The sequence below is a fragment of the Gymnogyps californianus genome, chromosome 3 (genome assembly GCF_018139145.2).
Source record: "Gymnogyps californianus isolate 813 chromosome 3, ASM1813914v2, whole genome shotgun sequence".
Classification (NCBI taxonomy): Eukaryota; Metazoa; Chordata; class Aves; order Accipitriformes; family Cathartidae; genus Gymnogyps; species Gymnogyps californianus.
This window is the reverse complement of record NC_059473.1, coordinates 102,083,058-102,099,111: the sequence shown is the minus strand read 5'-3', so window position 1 is coordinate 102,099,111 and position 16,054 is coordinate 102,083,058. Positions and strand designations below refer to the sequence as shown.

Here is a 16,054-nt window from a genome sequence, read left to right as displayed (position 1 = left end):
ATATTCTCTTAAAAGATCTGTCTGTAAAAGAGATGTATAATATTATTCACTTTCAAATGGGAGAGTAATGAGAATAATGGTATTCCTCTGTTTTGGGGCAGAATATTTTGATTCTTACTTTAAAAGGATACACAAATTGTTTAAATGATTGCTTGACTAACATAAGGTGGATTTATACGGAAATAAATGCCTGGCTTCAACTATCTATTCAAGTAATACTGTCCCTTATTTTTTACAGCAAAAAATATTTTATAAAACAGGAAATCTCATGTGTATATTTTTGTTGATACTGTAATTGGCTACTATAGCCCACTAGCAAATGTCCTCGGATAAATTTGGATAAATGGTAGTTATACTTCAGAAAGCAAATCTTAATCCTACTGTTCTGCCTGCATAATCTAAGGGCTTTCTAGTTCTGAAAGTGGTTCGTGACTTCTTTCTCCTGTTTTTGCCTCAAGTAATTGGGAGATTAAGTTTCTGGGTTTTTAAGAGCTTATATATGCACCGCATACAAATCCCATCCCTGTGACTCAGACATTTTGATCCCTTGGTTATCAGCCAGACATTTTTCAACAACCTGTGAATCTCTGGAAATAAACTCTTTGATCTGACTATCCCTTATACCTAAGGGGAGCCTGATTTTGCAAAAAAATGATTTAGAAAAACCTTTTAGTGTGCACAACATCACCCCACACAGATGCAGAACACCCTTCTCCCACTCCCTACTCAGCTTTCCTACAGCCAGCACCACACCAGGCGCTCATTACCAGGGATCCCTAATTTGCTTCCCTAGATAGTTTGGCCTAGGGACCAAGACCCACTCCCTGACATGGGTCACAAGGACAACATACACTTAACTTTCTTTCGCATATGTCTGAAAAATTTGTTTCTTTGGGGTTTTGAGTAGTCCCCAGTCCTTTAGAAAAACATGTGAAACCTGTATTTGCTAATGTAATTCACAGCTTCTCATACGCACCTCTCCATCCTACCAGAGACAACTGGCTCTTTGCCCAGCAGCACCATCACCAAAAAAGGAACACAGACTAGGAAAGGACTACCTGGGTCATCAAATCCCACTCATATGCTATCTCAGAACCATGTCATATAATCCATTTATAAAGTTATCAAGCTCCATCTTAAAACTACTTAGGCTTTGTTGCCTCTCTACACCTGTTGGGAAGCTCCCATTTCCAAGAGATAAGCTTCTATCATCTAACAGAATTACCTAGTATTAATCCTTCAGTGCATCAACTTGCATTTTGCACAATTACGTTTAATCCCATTTCCATTTCTCCAGTTCTCATCTACCCTGTTAACCTTCGGTGTTTTGCCTTTACAGACCTGCATCGGGAAGGATGTAAGTAAGTTTAATAAGTTTATTTGATACACATGAACTGCATTATCATTCTGCTGATAAACAGAAAATGCTCTACTATCCTAGCAAGGTTACAGTGACCTTGCTTGTTAGTTCAGAACGGAAAATATGCACACTCATTCTGTTAAATGAGTGTGCCAGCATCTTCTGCTAGAAGTGAAGTGCAAAGTTAAACTGCAATAATCACAAGATTACGAAAGGAGCGTTGAGGTAATTTTCACAAATGTAATTGCATAGCCAAAAAGAATTCCACTATATTAACCAATATAATTATAACCTAATATATTAGTCTAAGAATCAGTATGGTTATGAAATACTTAGAAAAAGAACTGGCAAAGCAGGTAACAGATGAAAACATAAGTAAGGCTAATTTTCTGCAGCTTTCCCTCAGCCATGTTTCTGGAAACTCTGCCTCTAGTTTAACTGTCAGCCATGTCAAAATGAACAAGATAAGCAACTTAGAAAAACAGGACTGATGATAACTTTATTTCTCTTTAAGTAGGCCCGTAGCTTTGATAACAATTTCATTGTGTCCACCCACACGTCAGCCAGCACACCCCAGGCACTAGTCTGTGGGCCACTGCCATTACTGGCAGATGTTCCTACCTCTTCTGTCCTCACTCAGCTACTCAGCTTTGTGCCATTAAGAAATAACAATAGCACAGACCTACTTTTTGTGGCAAAGTCATTACAGAAAACATTTAACAGTACCAGGCTCAAGACCAGTCTTTGAGGAACTCCGCTTTTACACTAGTACTCTCTTTAGCCAGTTCCTCACCTTGCCTACAGTTCTAACACTGATCTTCAGGTTCTCCACCTTAATTAATAATTTTCCATTTGGCACTGTATCAGGTCCTCTACAGAACTACTGACAACTCTATTGCATTTTTTCAGTTACCTTATTAAAGAAAGAAATCAAGTTTATCTGGCATGAACTACTGCTGCAAAATGCAATTTGCATTGTATCCTCTTTTACAGCAACTTTAGTCTCTTTAATAATTTTTTCCATCAAAAATAGATTTTAAAGTCCTGTGAAGTCAGACTGAAAGACTATCCAGAATACCCTTCCTAAATATAGCACCATATATTGATATAATTGAAACCTTGCAAGCTGCAGAATCAATGTTATCTGTTTTCTTCGTGCACGCAGCACATTCTGCCTACCCTCAGTAGACCATGAAAGCACTGCTGGTAGATGAGCAGTAATTTAAAAAGTCAATAAATTCCTCCATCAGGCATTTCAAGTAGGTTAATGAGAAATGAATAAATTTTATATTGCCCAAAGCAGAATTGGATAACTTATTTGCATTACCAGTGTGGCAGCTCCCTGCAGGCACCTGTGGAGTAAGAACACAATTTCTGCAGTCTGTGATGTTGATTTCCAGCTATGTTTCTAACTTCTCTTCTCCAGAACTTTGAACAGATACTTGAAATGATTATGTCTGAGAGGAGAAGCCAGGTGTGTCTCACAAACAGTAGGTCTACAGCATCTTACGTCCTCAGTTTAACAGTCCACAGTATATATGGGAGATTGTCCTTCCTTATACTGCAGCCACCTTTGAGAGAACAACACTGCTCTTTATTTTCTTTTTTTTTACATACTGTTCCTTTCAGAATATCTTCTCAGGTAGAATACCAGTGGTCTTGGGTGTTCACACATGGTTTATCATTTTGATTCTCCCTTTCTGGCTGCTTGGTTCTTATCTCTCCAAGCAAAAGCATTCGTAAAACACAAAATAATTATTCTGTTCTGTTCTGTTCTGTTTAGGGGAGGTTTTCAAACTTGAGCTTTAAGAAGAAGCTTACAAAACAGGGAGAGTCAAGAAAAAAACAAGTAATATGAGAAGACATTTAGAAATTGTGGCATAGAAACAAAAGATTGAAGAAATTAGAGTTGTTTGCTCCAGGAGAAAGAAGACTGAAGAGACTTCAGGAAAGAAGTCTGGTAATAACCTTCGTAAAAGATGTAAAAGAGTAACTAGGTATGTTTGAGCTTTTCTTAATGCAAGGGGCCTGAAGTTGATAATCTCTTGAGAAGTGTCAGCTTTGCATTTCTATGCTTTTGTCTCAAGACAGAAAGTCATTATCAATGGCACCGACAGACATTTTGGGCCTGGCAATTTCCCCATCAGTGCCTTTTTGAGCATTGAGATGGTTGTTTTCATGCATGTATCTGTATATGTATATGAACTGTTTTATTTTTCTTGTCTTGAGTAGTTCTTTGTGGGATACAGAGATAAAGATGGCCTATAGCCAAAGAGGGGGCAACCCTCTACCCTGTTACATCTATTCATTCACAAATTACAGGTGAGCTTCCATAGAATTGTGACTTTGCTTGTGTGCATCTTCTATGAAGTCTTTTACGGCTGTATGTCTCAGATTATTCCTTTGGAGATGAAGAGAGATTAGTTTTGCTGATGCTGGATATATTTTTAGAACATTATGTATATTACCCTTTTTCTTTGGTGTTACAATGTCAGGTAAGGACATCACCTTCCCTTTACAGGGTAAGGGTATCACCTGCCCTTTACAGGAAGAGGGTGAAGATCAGCCAACTACTTCCAGCTCTGTTCTTACGCCAGGGTCCCATTCGCAGGCGAATGGCTTGAGCAACATGTCTAGTGTTCTGAGACTGGAAACTGTGACGAAAGTATTGTGGGAGGTAGTGAAAGGACTGACTGTAACTGCTGTGTCGGTCTTCTTTCTACATGGTTTATTGCTTCTTAAACAGAGGGATACACTTCTCCTTGTCTTATGCAACGTACCAGCATTAAAGCAAACGATAGTCCTGCTCTGAAAAACTGAATAGAGAAAGGTAACTTTGTTTTGCGGAAGACTGTATTACTTCAGAATATGGTTTCTTTCTGTTGGGAACAATACCCTATTTAGAAAAAAAGGCGTGAAACTGTGGCTCCAGGGAACTGGAGGTGGACTGCCCCAGAGCCATGAGCAATGGGAGTCCCCACACAGCAGGCTGCCCCACAGCTGTGGACACTGAGAGCTCCAGCTATCAAGGAAGAATGAGCCTGGAAGCCCTGAGAGCCACGGCTCCCAGCACTTCCCAGATCTCTGCCAAGGAACCAGGTCAGCAAGCTGTCAGGAAGCTGGGTAGGGTTCTCATTGAAACACTAGATTTTCATGAGTCAGCAAATGCTCAATTAAAAACATGTCAGAATTTTTCCAACCAGCTCTATTCACAATCTAAACAAATAAAGGGTGTGAGGAGGAAATACTGTCCTTATTTTACACCAGAGGGACTGAGGCACAGAGATATGAAGTAACTTATGCCAGGTGCTATAGAAAGTCCGCAGTCAAGAGGCAAACTTAGATTCCATGCTGTCCCTTAATCACAAGAGTATCCTTCCTCTAAACTTAATTAATTTGCCATTACAATGACCTTGTGAGATAAGTATTACTTTCTTTTTATAAACGGGAAACCAAAATAACTTGTACAACAGCAGATAGGAAGCCTATCTGAGCCAGGACTTGAACCCAATGTTCCTAAAGCTGCTAAGCTTTACTAGCAAGCCATTTCTTTCATGGACAAGGTACACAGACAAGATACAGTCAGTCTTAGATGACCTTACTTACCTAACCATACTAATTGCAGCAATGGTATAGATTCCTACAGCAAAATAATTCTGTGCTACAGTCTTGTTACACTGAAGCCATACTGTGTATACAAAAATGCTGGTTTACTATGAATAAAGCCCTCGTATGTGGTTGTGGGTAGTACAGAACTAAAACTTTAGATAGGAGGTAACCAATGCTTCCCTAAACACTCATATATACAGTTCAACTGGCTTTCCTGGTTCTGCTAAACACAAGCAGCTACAGCTATACCTAGGCACACCACATAAGCTCTTTTCCCAAGTCTTTTATGATCCCAGGTTTCTTAGGCTTCTGTATGTAAATATTAACTCATCCTTCAGCTGGATTTCCACTTTGAACACAGCCCTAATTGTAGGCAAAAACTGTAGCATCACCTGGTATTAAAGTCAGTTCAGTTTTTATTAATAGACTTTCATTTCAAATGTCAGAGGGCTTTCTTTGTTGTTTTGTCTTTGCCAAATTTTATTCTAAAATTTGGGGTTGAAATTTCCTAAACTGCATTCTTTTAGGGAACATAGCTATGGAAAATACGCTACTCTGCTGATATTAGTATCCTCATAACCTTTTTCTTTTCTAGTACTTTTGGCCTTTGAACAAGATTTTGAAATTCGATAAGGTAGTGAGTAGCATTTAAGCTATGGACACGTCTTCTGCTGCTACTGTGAAAATCGGCTCAAATTTGGCAAAGTCACAGACCTTTGATAAATCTGTTTGCAAGTGTTTAATAGAGAACCCAGAGTTTACCAACTAAAATGCACAAATGCTGTTCTCACTGAACAGGCTGTATAGATGCTGTCCTTTCTGAGAGACAGTATGCTTTGTCCCCTTCGGGCTGTCCAAGGACCAGCTGGAGGGCCACGGTACCTTACTTCTGTCATTCTCTCAGTGCTCTCCCTGCCTGCACCCAAGTGCCACGGCGGAAGAGGCGGCCACCCAAGTTACATACAAAGGGAATGAGAGCTTGACCAAAGGAGGGGAAAAAGGCAAAGCTAGAACTGCTGGTCGAGGGTGAAGCTGTGGCTGAGAATTGTTGAGGAAAGACTGGACTGTGACCAAGTAGGCAGGAAGTAAAAATTAGAATTGCTCGAGCAAGGAGGCTTTGACATACAGAAGAGTGGATAACAGGATTAGGAGCTCTCGAGGGAAATTAAGAGCAAACTAGGATTCACTAGGAAAAAAGAGACTGACATTGTGTGAGAAATGTGAATGGGATGCACAGGAGTCATGGGAGTAGAATTAGCTAGGTTTGCCTGGGAAGGAGATTGGAAAAAAACATGTAGAGACAGAGCAGAGCTGAGAACAAAGGATGCATTTTGGAAGGGAGACTGAGAGTTTGATGGGTGAAGGCTGGAAACAGTGGAAGGAGAAACCTTGGAGGCAGATGAAAGGTGATAGGGATCCAGCTTGATGCAAGAGAGTCTGTGTTCATTAAAACACTCTTTCCTCCACAATCTGTAAAGAGTCTTGAGAATCACCATTTCTCTAGGGTCATCAAATACGGTTTAGAACCATTGGCAAAGTGTGTTTCTCCTCCTTTACTAGTCTGGTTTATTAAATGGTGACATTATACTAGACCTGTAGCAGAGACTCTGAAAGTTATTTTTATGGATAAATGCTATGAGAGTGAACATAATGTCTCACGTCAAATTTTGGGATTTATTTTTGGTATAAGAAGAATCACTTGCAAAGTGAAACTTTAAAAGTTAGCAAATGCCATAGGTAATGCTGGCTATGCTTGCAAGACAAAAGTTACAGAACAGCTTTCATACGGGGCAAAACTGAGTAAAATTCAGTCTGGAAAACAGACAGCCTAGAGGGGATATTGTAGAGATCTGTAAAAATCATGAGTGGCACAAATAAGAGAGTGGAAAGGGATTTTCTGTCTCCTTCAATACAAGCTCTAAGGTACATACAATGGAACTACAATGAGGCAGGTTCAAAACAAAAGGAGATGATTCTACTGCTTCCCAAAGGATGTTGTGGAGGCTAAAAGCCAATACGGGTAAAGGGAAGAATGGATAGGTACATGTAGGATAAATCTGTTGGTGATTACTGCTGTATATATACACATCATACCTGGCTCTAGACCCTGAACAACAAATGGGAGGCTTGGAGAAGGCTAGGAGAGCATGGGAGAAGTTTGCCCCGTCCTTACTTCTTCTATATCTGCCATTCTTATTGACTTGTAGAGATGAAAAGTATAGCCAAATCCTCAAGAAGAAATTTCATAAGAGGCAGAGAAGAACTGAAACCTGCCTCAATTAATGTACAGCTGAACTTGAGTTTCCCTTTCACTGCAAGGGCATGATGCAGAAGACTGTGTAAATCACACCACAAACACAACCATGCCCACTGCCACCCAGGGACGTAAGATGGAAAATCCTCTTGTGGGCCATGGAATTAGCTCAGAACACAAGCTGGCCCACCGTGGTTCCTCACCATTTTTTCGTGGTAAGAGACATAGTCTCTGGGCAGGACATGAGGGTGAGCAATGGAATGAGCAGAGCACAGCCATGTAGATGTGTTTCTGAGGTGGACCAGCTAGATGTTGTACAACCTTGTCATGTTCTGTGTGAGGGGCAGCCAAGGAGTCCCATGGGACAGAGGCACAAGAAGGAGCCCTGCAAGGCCAGAGTCAGGGATGGACAGGAACTGCTACAGGTCTCACCTGAGGTTGGAGAGGATTGCAGGATTCATGGAAGCATTCATCTCCTAGAGCAAACGCGGAGGGATGCAGAAGATTATGGCCACTGTTAGAGAAAAGGTACACAGCTAGAGGACCTGTAATCTAAACTGATCTACTTGTCTAAACTAGTCTAACTGTAATCTAAACTAGTCTACCAGTAATCTAATCTAATTATTTTTATATGTTACATTAAACAATTGCTAAGTAAATGCATCTTCAACATGACAGATGCTCATTATTCTTACTCTGCCCATCACCCACCTCAGTGATGGGAGGTATGAGTTTGATACCCTCAACAAACTGAATCCATGTCTAATCCAGTTCTCTGAAGTAGGAGGTGATGTTGGTGTCTTCTCTGGCCACATTTTAAAAAGTACGAGTGTTACCAAACTCTCTGAGAGAGATCTGTGGGTAGTGGATCTCAAGTTGACAGATGTGTTTTTGAAATCCAGAATGAGGTCCTGTGAGACCACACTTAGGCCACAAGGCCGTCCTCAGCGTTTCCTTTTACCTGACCAGTATCCTCTGAGCCGGGATATTGTTGAAGATAAGACCATCTGTAAAGGTTTAAATTCTAAACCTCAAGGCAGTTTAATTTGTATCTAATGTTATCTGGCATTGCTTAGTCTAATTGATAATTACAGTGAGTGGGTGACAAAATTGTGAAACACCATTTTGTGACTAGCAGTATGAGAAAATCCCTTAACGTTCAGAGTTGGTGCTTAGTGACACAGTTTGTGGTTCCTTCTAGAGGTACAGTCACTGGTATTTTTCACTATAAGATGAAAATCTGATATTTTTCCAGAGTTTGGTGAGTTTGGTCACGTTAGAGGTGACAACCACTGGCAGAAGAACCTAACACTAGAATAATCAGGTTCACACCAAATAATTATGCTCACACCAAACAGACTGAGATCCTTAGGCATGGCAGACTGATGCTTTTTTCCAAAGTTGCAGGCTTGTTTATTCTTTAAAATTTCAAGGTTGTTCTACAGAAGAAAATAATACCTTAACAGGTTTGAAGTCTTAATTTCCTAAAAGGAGTCCTAATCACCCTAAATGGGGTGATTTTGCGTCTTCCAGCTGAAAGTAAAATGCCTAGGAAGTAATTCTGCTGACATTTTGGTTAAAGGTGTAATTAGGGCCTATGCTTTCATAGAACTAGAAATTACAAATTGTAGCAAAGATCAGAACATTTTTCTTATTTTGCCTCTGTAGTCTAGAATGTGAAAGACCAATATGCAAATTCCTGCGGCACAATTCAGAATGATCTAGGATAAAAAGTGCCTATGAATCAAGAGAAGGAAGGACGTGGTGGCAGTGTCCCAGATCTGATCCCTGTGGCATACTCATTTCTTGAATTGAAAAGTTTGAGTTTCATCCAGTTGCAGACATTTCAACACCATATTACCATATCATACTGATGTAATTATACTAGTAAATTAAGCAAGCCCTAAGCCGTAGTACCGGAAGCTCTGTACCTTTTGTGTAACTAAAAACTAAAACAGTATCTATACATTTGATAACATATACTTGATAAAGAGAGGAAATGTATTAAAAGAGCCTGTTGAAAATACCTGATTATGAAAAGCAGAAATGAAGTGTGTGAACATGTGCGTGTGTGTGTGGAGTGGGATGGTGACAGATTAAGAATGTGAAAAAGCATCAAATGGAAGAAAAAAACAAAATTCAAACATTAGTGTAACAAAAAAGGAAAAAGAGGGGGCATGTTAAAAACATGCAGAATGTAAAACAGCAAAGAAAAGACAGGCAGTCTTATTTACTCATTGGTAATATAGGAGGAAAGAAAACATTCAAAGGAATCGAGAGGCAAACATTCTAAAACTGGTAAAGACATGTCTTTTTATATATAAGCCTAATGAATGGAAGGATCCCATTGCTCATTTTTATCACCGGGGCAAATGACTGAGTCAGATTCAAGACAGGAAAAATAGCCATGTATATAAACACATATACAAAAGTGTCCCACAAATCCTAAACTGAAAGAGTATTATTAAGGTTGTAAAGTCCAGCACTTAAACATACCAAGAAATGCTAGATTAAGACTGTTTGAGTTCAACTGCAAGATTAGGTACTACTTTTCCACTAGACCTCTATTGCATTTGGTGCATAGAATGTGCATTATTTCTTGATGAGCTTGGTATTTTATTTCCCTGTTTGTTCAAGGTGTGCCTTCAGTTCTTATTTATTACATGATAGCCCAACCATCCTCCAGAGGCAGAATTGTTCACTTCTGCAGATTTTGTAATCATTTAATACGCAGGTTCTTCAGAAGTATAAGTAAATTTATAGTCCTGTAAGGAAAATTATGATTTTATATACATGAAATCAGAGGCCTCAAGTTCATTCCTTGATATGAAGATTATTTTTATTCCCTTCACATTCTTTTCACTGCAATTCATCTCTTCAGGCTGTTCACTGAGTCTTTACCCTCATCTCACAAGCTCATACTCCGCCTTTAAGCCCACCCAGCTTAATTTCGCCATATTTTCCCCAATCCTCTGCCATTTCCCAATCCCAGTTCACTGTTTATTTTACAGACTGCTAATTTACATTTTCTACTCCTGATCGCAGACTCATTAGCCAAACACACCTAGTTGCTCTGAATCCTAGTCTCTCCCTGCAGTCACCTTTGTGAAGCAGCAGGTCTGGATCCACTCTCCAACCCATCCTGCCGTTCCAGCCACGCCAGAGCGCTTGTTCCTGCATACCTGGCTCGGCTCTGCTGGCATCAGTTTCCCTTCTCTGTGTACTTTCTCCTCCCTGTATCACAGTGAATTACTTTCTCTTCCATGTGGCCATGTCCTAAGCATGACAAAACAGAAGCTTCCTCCTCAATTTTATGTCCAACCTAGCTTTGCTTGGTTTAGAGCAGAAAAATTCCCTGCCAGAAGAGGCCGTGATGGGGAAAGTGCCTCTATTCTGGCAGTCCTGAGCTGAGGGTACTGTATGCAGTTACTCAGTGAGGACAGAAACGTACACGCCGATCAGGACAGGGAGCCCTGACAGAAACGTTGCCATGACCCCTCCTGCCCCCCCTTTCTGGAGGAGGGAAGGAAATAAAGACCATTTGGTCTCGTTAGGGGCACAGAAGCTATGATGCATGTCAAATATGAGTTCTCACTGAAGAGCTCAGGACCTTCAGGGTGGTTTGAAGAGAACATTGCCACAGTACTTCAACCTAGTATCATTCCCCCAGTCTTATTTTGCTGAACTATTCAGGATACAATTTTCAACAAACATTAAAAAACAGCTAGCACGAGGTAAACAGCAGCAAAGGACAAAGCTTGTCCCAGTTAAAGCCTGGCAAAGGAAACAGATCTTACCAGAAGGTATTGAGCATCCACTTCTTTTAAAACAATGAGATCTTCACAAGCTTCAGGATAAAGCTTTTTCAAAACCAAGCAATAAATACTTCACCATGGGTTAGAGCTTAATAAGAAACTCCCTCTGGGAAGGTTATTACACTGTTGTTTTCTACACGACTTCTTGCATTTTCTTCAAAAGCAGCTGGTGCAGCTGGCTGCTGCTGTCACCAGGATATTGGGGGTCAGAGAGGAGAGGATGCGAGGCAGGCAGCTGCCTGCTTTTGTGAGAACCTAGGGGAGTCAACACACAAACTGGTAAGTGCAAAATGTGTACAAACCCCTCACCATCACCGTGGTTGTAGCTGGCAAAAGTGCGAAGTACAATTTTCTTGGTGCTCCACTTTGGACTCATGGCGGGGGGGGGGGGGGGGGGAGAAGTAAATTTTCTTCTAACCTATGCTAGGTTAAAATTAATGCTAATTACAGCTAATCAATTATAAGCGCGGGTGCCTCATTTCGCATGATGCCAAGTAGCCCTCCCGTCCCGGAGGACTGCTGTAGCCACTTCTGCGTGCCGGGGCCCGAGTGGGGAGGGGATGGAGGACACAGCTCTGGGCCTGCTCGTGGGGAGCCCCCGCGAGACACCGAGCCTGCGGCGGGCAGCGGCGGCGGGGCAGCCTCGGCGGCCAGGCGCCGCCCCTCAAGTCGCGGCCGAGGCGGAGCCACGGCGCCGCCCGCCCCTCCCGGAAGTCCCCCCGCAGCCGCCGAGGGGCCGCCTTCCTGCCGGCGCGGCTCCTCCTCCGGCCGGGCAATATGGTGGCGGAGGTGCCGTGGGGGGAGCCGTGAGCCGGAGCCGGTGCCCGCTCCCGCGCCTCTCTCCCTCCCTGCCGGCGGTGGCGGCCGCCGCCGCCGCTGCTGCTGCGGCTTCCCCGCCCGCCTGGCGGGTGTGCCCGGCGCGGCGGGCGATGCGGTCGGCGGGGCTGCCGGGCTGTGTGTGAGCGCGCTGCCCATGTGGGTGTCCCGGTGAGGCCGGGGGCGCAGCGGGAAGATGCTGCTGTCGCTGGTGCTGCACACCTACTCCATGCGCTACGTCCTGCCCGCCGCCGTCATGATGGGCACGGCGCCCACCTACGTGCTGGCCTGGGGCGCTTGGCGCCTGCTCTCCGCCGTGCTGCCCGCCCGCTTCTACCGCGAGGTGGACGACCGCCTCTACACCATCTACCAGAGCATGGTGCTCTTCTTCTTCGAGAACTACACGGGGGTGCAGGTGAGCCGGGCGGGGAGGGGAGGGCAGGGGCGGGGGGCTCCGGCCTGGCGTCCCCCCGGGAGCCAGCAGCCGCTGGGGAGCGGCCGTCGGTGATGTCGGCCACGGGCCCGCGGCTCTCGGCTGGCCTCCCGGCCGGCGCCTGCCCCCCCTTTGCCTCTCCTCAGGCCGCTCCGGCAGGCGGGACGCGGCTCGCCTCGCAGGGCCCACCCGCCGCCATGTGAGGTCCGCGGGGAGGAAGCGGCCGCCGCCGCCAGCAGGTGCGGGCTGTGGCCTTTCCCCGGTACCGGCGGGGGCTCCGGATCCGCAGAGGACAGTCTTGTTTCGCAGCCGCTGTTGCCCCTCTGGTGATGCTTTTCACGGAGTATTGGTGTTGTGTTCATTTTGCAGGTCGGGAAAACGGAAGGGATGCGACACCGGTCGTGCTCTGTCAGCACTTGAATGGCAGCCTCCTTTGCACACTTGAACCCTGTGGCCTGTGTTGCACATCTGTAGTATTAAATTGGCAGCAAATAAGAAAACTGCAATTGTACTTAATACACGTACAAGTTTTTAATAAATAGATTACTTAACGTCCAAATTATTACGGCTTCTCAGTTTTCCTGCAGTCTACCCCCTGTCAGTCTTTGGCCCTTAAATTTTGGATCAGCCATGGACTGTGATTATTCAGTATCATCTCAGAAACTGAAGTCCAAGGTTTCAGGTTAATAAGTTGGAATTGGAGGCCTCTCTTACGTGACCAGAGGGGTATTTGCATTGAAATAATAATACTTCACTTATCTCACGAAGTGTTAAATGTTTGAAAGGTTACATATTTGTCTGTAATTTGAAAAGTAAATAAGGAGACTTTTAATTTTGCATGTAAAAAATAATTACATAAATGACAGGTGCTTACTGCGCCTAAATGTGACTTTCAAAGTTGTCTGAATATACAGAAGTGTATTTGAAGTTAGTGTCAGCTGTAGGTGCTTGAGAGTAAAGACTAACAAGTGCTTACATGTTGATTGGCAGGTGACAGAGCTGGTACAAATAAGCCCTTCTTCATATTTACAGCTAAAGATTCGTCCACTCTCTTACAAAGCATTTATTTCAAAACCAGGCTAGGTCTCCCCTAGTTTCCACTCTTAGGCTGCAGTTGTAGGCCTCACTTCATACCAACTCTCATGGAAACCCCCAAAGCCAGCTAAAGATAGAAGAATTGCACAGTTTGACATCAAGGTAAATAGAACGGATGCAAAATGGAAGTGAGATCTTCTTTTAGCGGTAATTAGTTTTTGATTCAGCTGGTAACTCAAGTAACTTCACTCTTGTATCTTGTCCAAATTAGTTAATTTGTGTTGTGATTTACATAGCTGTTTGGTTTTTTTAAAAAAAAGGGAAGAGGGAGCAGTAGTTCACAGATTAAGTACTGACTGTTTTTTCTGCCTTCTTTTTTTATGTAGCATCTTTAATGCAGATATCTTGATGTGTAGTAGCGCACCTTGGTCATTAGCTGCTGAAAGCAGCACTATAATAGTTTAATTCAACCCATTCTAAGAACGAGAGCCAAAAATCAAGATATAAATTGTAATAGAAGAATGACTTAAATGTCCTACAAATAGTGTGCATAGAGTAGCAACCCCTTTGAACTTCTGATAAGAACTTTTATCAAAAAGATGCCTGTGACGTAAAGATACAGAAAGGAAAATGCTAACCAAAAGAAACAAAAAGGCAGCCATCATCTGTTGGCCTCTGTTTTCTTTTATTGCATTGATAAAACTTCATCCACACACAAAAAAAAAAGGTGGGAGACAGTACAGGTGATCACTTAGGACAATATTAAAATGGAGATGCTTTGTCACAGTAAGCAACAGATGATGTTAAGCGAAAAGGAGGTGACATACGCAAAGTTGAAATAAAGGATAACAGAAACAAATAAAGAGAGCCCACAAAACCAGTGTGGCATATATCATAGGATAAGTGAAATAGTAACTGAGACTGAAAGGTAAATAAAAACTTGGAAAATATGATACATATGTAGACAGGTAAGAGGTAGAATCCTTAAAATTCACGTATCATTTAACTGGAAGATATCCCCCATTTGTTTAAGGAGGAGAAACAAGGTGTCCTTTCAGACCTACTCCTGTGAACACTGAACACTTTTAACTTGAAACTCACAGTGAAAAGTTAAGCATGTGCCTGAGTGTTTGAGATTGGGATGGTAACCTGAGAGCTACTGTAAATTGGTTGTTTTAAGGCATGTAATTAGATGCAGAAGTGTAGCATTAAACTTAATAACTTAATCCCAAAAAACAATGCAAGAATAGTAACTTGCATGGCTTCATAAAGGCAGCTGTAGGGCTTTACCAGCATTAAGGCATTGTAATAGCCATGGGAAGAAGGAATTCAGCATCTCTTTCAGGTCTATTAATTTATTCAATCGATTAAAGTGTGTTGGGATATTGGTTTTTGTAACTGGATAAATGGGAGGCCAACAACCTCATCCATCAGAATACTGGAACTTGTTGCATAGTCTCACTGAAGTCATTAGGATTATACAGATGGTTAAGTGACTTACTGAATCAAAGCCTTAAATGATGACTTCTTAGCATTGCCGCTGTCTTACCCTATATTAAAAGTCTTTAATGTTATGTACTGTTTAGGATTCTTTAGTTTATTACGCTTAGAGTATTTGTGGTTTTTCAACACGGTAACACTCTAAGGCAATTGTGAATATTTGAGATGTCTGATCTTAATAATTTTGCTGAAATTCACAGTAATGTGAGTGGGGCCTTAATAGAGTAAAGTTGGTTTGGATGATAAATGTAGGTTATTTTTTGAATGAATGAAATACTAGTGTATCTTGATATTTATTTTTTATTTATTTTGTCAGGAAGTGATGTTTCTGTGTATCATCTGCTGTTAGTCCATCACGTATCTAAAGCTGTCTCCCCCTCATGACCATATGCACAAATGTATTATTCTTCTTTTTTTGTTCTCCTTGACTTGGATGTTTTTAGCCAAGTTTATTAAAACGAAAACTCTAGTTCATGCTAGGAAGGCATTTTATCTTTGCAGCAAATTCTTTTCGGTTGTGAAATGTAACTAAATAAGGTGATAACCTGATCTGTGTGACAGAAAATCTTGAAAGACTAATAATTCCCTTTCTCTTAAATATTTGACTTAAGATCTAAAATAATTACGGAGCTATAATTGCTGTGAACCGTTACGGAGTATTTACATTCTAGAGAGTGGCTCATGAAGTAACTGTAAAAGTTTCTTACTTTCTCGTACTGTAAATACTTCCCCTTTTTAAATTTTGGGTCAGACCTGTTTTTTTCCACCAAAACGATTTGTTTTACAAAGCCTGAGAGAACTTGAGCTAGGATGGAATCAGTTTAGGTTTTCCAATAATATTAGAATTCTGTTAATGAATTGCCAAAAATAGCCCTTTTGCTCACTATCATGCAAGAGTTGGCTGTAGAAAATTGAAGAACCAGTATTTATTTAGAGTACAAAAAGCAACCCAGAACGTACCAATCCTGTAAATGAGGTAAACTGGACAAAACCAGTATGACTATGAAGTGAAATCGTATGACGCTGTGTAAATTTGCCAGTGCAATTGCAGTTTAGCAGATATCCATGAATTTTATTAAGGAGCTATAAATACATAAAATTAATCCATATATGGCATTGTGACAGTGCTCTTCAACAATCTCCAGGATTATAAACTCATAGCAATGAAAATCTGTAAATGCAGTCTGTTGGAAAGTGGCATAGAGAGAATGGCCCTGCTTTGGCCCTGTGTT

General features: G+C 41.9%; 1 protein-coding gene across 2 annotated transcripts in view; it reads left to right on the top strand.

Moving 5' to 3' along the window:
• Window positions 1–11,919: 11,919 nt before the first annotated feature.
• AGPAT5 (1-acylglycerol-3-phosphate O-acyltransferase 5) overlaps window positions 11,920–16,054 on the top strand; it is a 60,620-nt gene continuing 56,485 nt past the window's right edge. For both annotated transcript variants that reach the window (XM_050894397.1, XM_050894398.1), the window contains exon 1: window positions 11,920–12,269. In XM_050894397.1, the coding sequence (XP_050750354.1) occupies window positions 12,051–12,269 (219 nt within the window). In that variant the 5' untranslated portion in view covers window positions 11,920–12,050. The remainder of the gene's footprint in view (window positions 12,270–16,054) is intronic.